This window comes from Petaurus breviceps, unplaced genomic scaffold, assembly GCF_028583685.1.
Source record: "Petaurus breviceps papuanus isolate PSGF00001 unplaced genomic scaffold, PetGlider_PUasm1.0 532, whole genome shotgun sequence".
In the NCBI taxonomy this organism is placed as follows: Eukaryota; Metazoa; Chordata; class Mammalia; order Diprotodontia; family Petauridae; genus Petaurus; species Petaurus breviceps.
This window is the reverse complement of record NW_027186361.1, coordinates 677,024-679,458: the sequence shown is the minus strand read 5'-3', so window position 1 is coordinate 679,458 and position 2,435 is coordinate 677,024. Positions and strand designations below refer to the sequence as shown.

The window sequence follows — 2,435 nt, the reverse complement described above, 5'->3', positions numbered from 1 at the left end:
GGGGGAAAGGAAGGTGGTCCTGAGTCAAAGTAAGGCAATAAGCCAAGGAAGGGAGAGAAGAAGGCGGGAGGGATACAGTCTCCTGACTGAACGCCACCCCGGGACAAAGGCGCCTGCGGGACAAAGTTCAGAGGGCCCAGAGAGTGAGGAAGGGAGAGGAAAGGGGGCGGGGGAAGGGGCCGGGCGGGGCCCAACCGGCGGGAGCTGGGGCTGCCCGAGGAGCTCGAGGGAGGAGCTCCGTTAGGCAGCCGCAGGTTGCCCCCGCCCCTGGCAGGGGCCGCAGGGCAAAGGCGGCCAGCTGGTCTGGACCCTGGGATGCTGAGGGCGTGTCCCGGCCAGCCCGGGCAGTCGAGGAGGCGGGGCTGCGGAGCGCACCTGGCCGCGGCCAGGGTGGAGCCGGGCTGGGCCCAGGGTGACCGCGTCAGGCCAGGCTGCTGGCAGCTCGGGGGCGGGCAGTGGGGTCTGGGGGCCAGGCCTTCCTCTCCGCTTGAGGCTCGGGCCCAATTGCCCAAGTGCCGCTGCGTCCTACCCCAGCGCCCGGCGAGACTCTGCCGAGACTAGAACACAGCCACTCCAGGAGCCAGAGAGCCATGGCTGAACCCCGAGGGGACACGGAGCCGGAGCCGCCGCCGCCGCCGCCTCCGCCGCCGCCACCGCGGTCGCCTCTGGCCATCCGCAGCAGCCGAAGCTGGTCCCGTCCCCCGAGCCTGGATAGCCGCAGCCTGGGTAGGGCTCCGCGGGAAGCCAATTGGCTGGCTTCGCTGCGACTGTCGATGGGGACGCCAGGATGGCGGCGAGGGGCGCTGAGAGAGCTGCTGGGGCTACCGGCAGGGTTCGAGCAGGAGGACCAGCAGCCCCCCGCCGGGGCGGCGGCGGCTTCGGCGGCCGGCAGCTCCGACAGGCTTTGCCTGGAATCCCGGGAGCACTCGTGGATGCTGGCGGCCGCCGAGGGTCGCTTTGAGGCGCTTCAAGAGCTGCTGGAGGCCGAGCCCGCGCTGCTGAACCGCATAGACCCGGTCACGGGCTATAGCGCCTTGCACTGGCTGGCCAAACACGGCAGCCACGAGGGGCTCATCCTGATGCACGAGTTCGCCAGGAGCCACGGGCAGTCCCTCGACGTGAATGCCCCGGGCAGCGGTGGCCTCACCCCGCTACACCTGGCGGCGCAGCAGGGCCACTACACGTTCATCAAGGTGCTGGTGGGAGCCCTCGGAGCCGACTCCAGCCGCCGAGACCACAGCGGCCACCGCGCGTGCCACTACCTGCGGCCCGACGCCCCCTTTGGTCTTCGGGAGCTGGCGGGCGCGGAGGAGAGCATGGAGACTCAGAGAGCCGCGACCGCCGTGGCGGGGTCTGTGTGGCGCAAAGGCCCTACCAGAAACGCCAACAACAACTGTAACATCAGCCACAACAGCTGGACTGCCCTGCTGCCAGACGGAACAGACGGAGGGGCCTCGGGCGGGGAGAAGGGCTCCAGGGTGACCCAAACTCAGGGATTTTTCCGGCAACTGTTCTCCCTCTTCCAAGACCGGTGAGGGACTGGAAAGCTTGGAGATCCTTGGGGCAGCAGTGGTGGTGGTGAGAAGGGTGGCGGGGGGAGAGGCTTCCCTTCACCTCCTCCTATGGCTCTCCCCCACCTGGGGCTCACGGCTTGGGGAGGGGACGCAGTCTGTTGGGGTTCCTTCTGAGTGACAGAGAAACCAAATCTTAGTCTAGGAGCTTGCAAACTGCCCTCAGAAGTCAGCAGATCAGAAGCCAGACCCATGTCCTTCCTTCCCACCCCCTCAATGCCCTCCGGGTCTCTGAGCTCTTGAGGGGAATTAGAACTCACCTACCTCAAGTCCTAGGGACTTGAGGGGTCTAAACTGCCCAACCCCTCCCTCCTGCCACACTCCTCTCACAAAATGCCTTGGGTCAGGAGGGGAGGAAGCTGCATTTGGGACCAGTCCTGACCTGATGCTTCTGGCCTGGGATAGAAAGATCTGTTCTCATCTGTGTAGGAGTGCAATTCAAGATGCCAGACAAGCCATTCTGGCCGTTTAGTACGGAACATTTTCTGGAAGAATCAGGAGTTAACACGGAAACCCAAACCCTTCATGCAAGAACAGCTCCTAACTTTGTCAAGGACGATTATAGATGAAGCAGAACGCAGCACACAGAGTCAGTTGGGAGGGCCAGTCCTGCTAGAAGGGACAGACTTTTCCCAAACATTAAAAATGGAAATTTTCTGTTTTTACTTGCCAAGGCTGTCTTTGAAGCTGTTTTGCGTGTGTGCCTGAGTGTGTGTTGGCAGGGGGTTGGAGTTGCCCAGGCTCCCAGTGATGAAAGGCCAGCTTCCTCAGGCCTTAAGAGAAAACTCTGGGGGCAACTAGGTGGTGCAGTGAATAGAGCACCTTTCCTGGAGTCAGGAGGACCTGAGAATCCGACCTCAGACA

General features: G+C 63.6%; 1 protein-coding gene across 1 annotated transcript; it reads left to right on the top strand.

Moving 5' to 3' along the window:
• The first annotated feature begins 410 nt into the window (after positions 1-410).
• SOWAHD (sosondowah ankyrin repeat domain family member D) lies at positions 411-2,198 on the top strand. The gene has a single exon (XM_069102151.1). The coding sequence runs from the start codon at positions 591-593 to the stop codon at positions 1,533-1,535; it is 945 nt and encodes a 314-aa protein (XP_068958252.1). The 5' UTR covers positions 411-590; the 3' UTR covers positions 1,536-2,198.
• Positions 2,199-2,435: the final 237 nt, after the last annotated feature.

Coding starts and splice junctions, on each gene's coding strand:
- SOWAHD (XM_069102151.1), top strand. CDS start 591: ATGGCTGAACCCCGAGGGGACACGGAGCCGGAGCCGCCGCCGCCGCCG.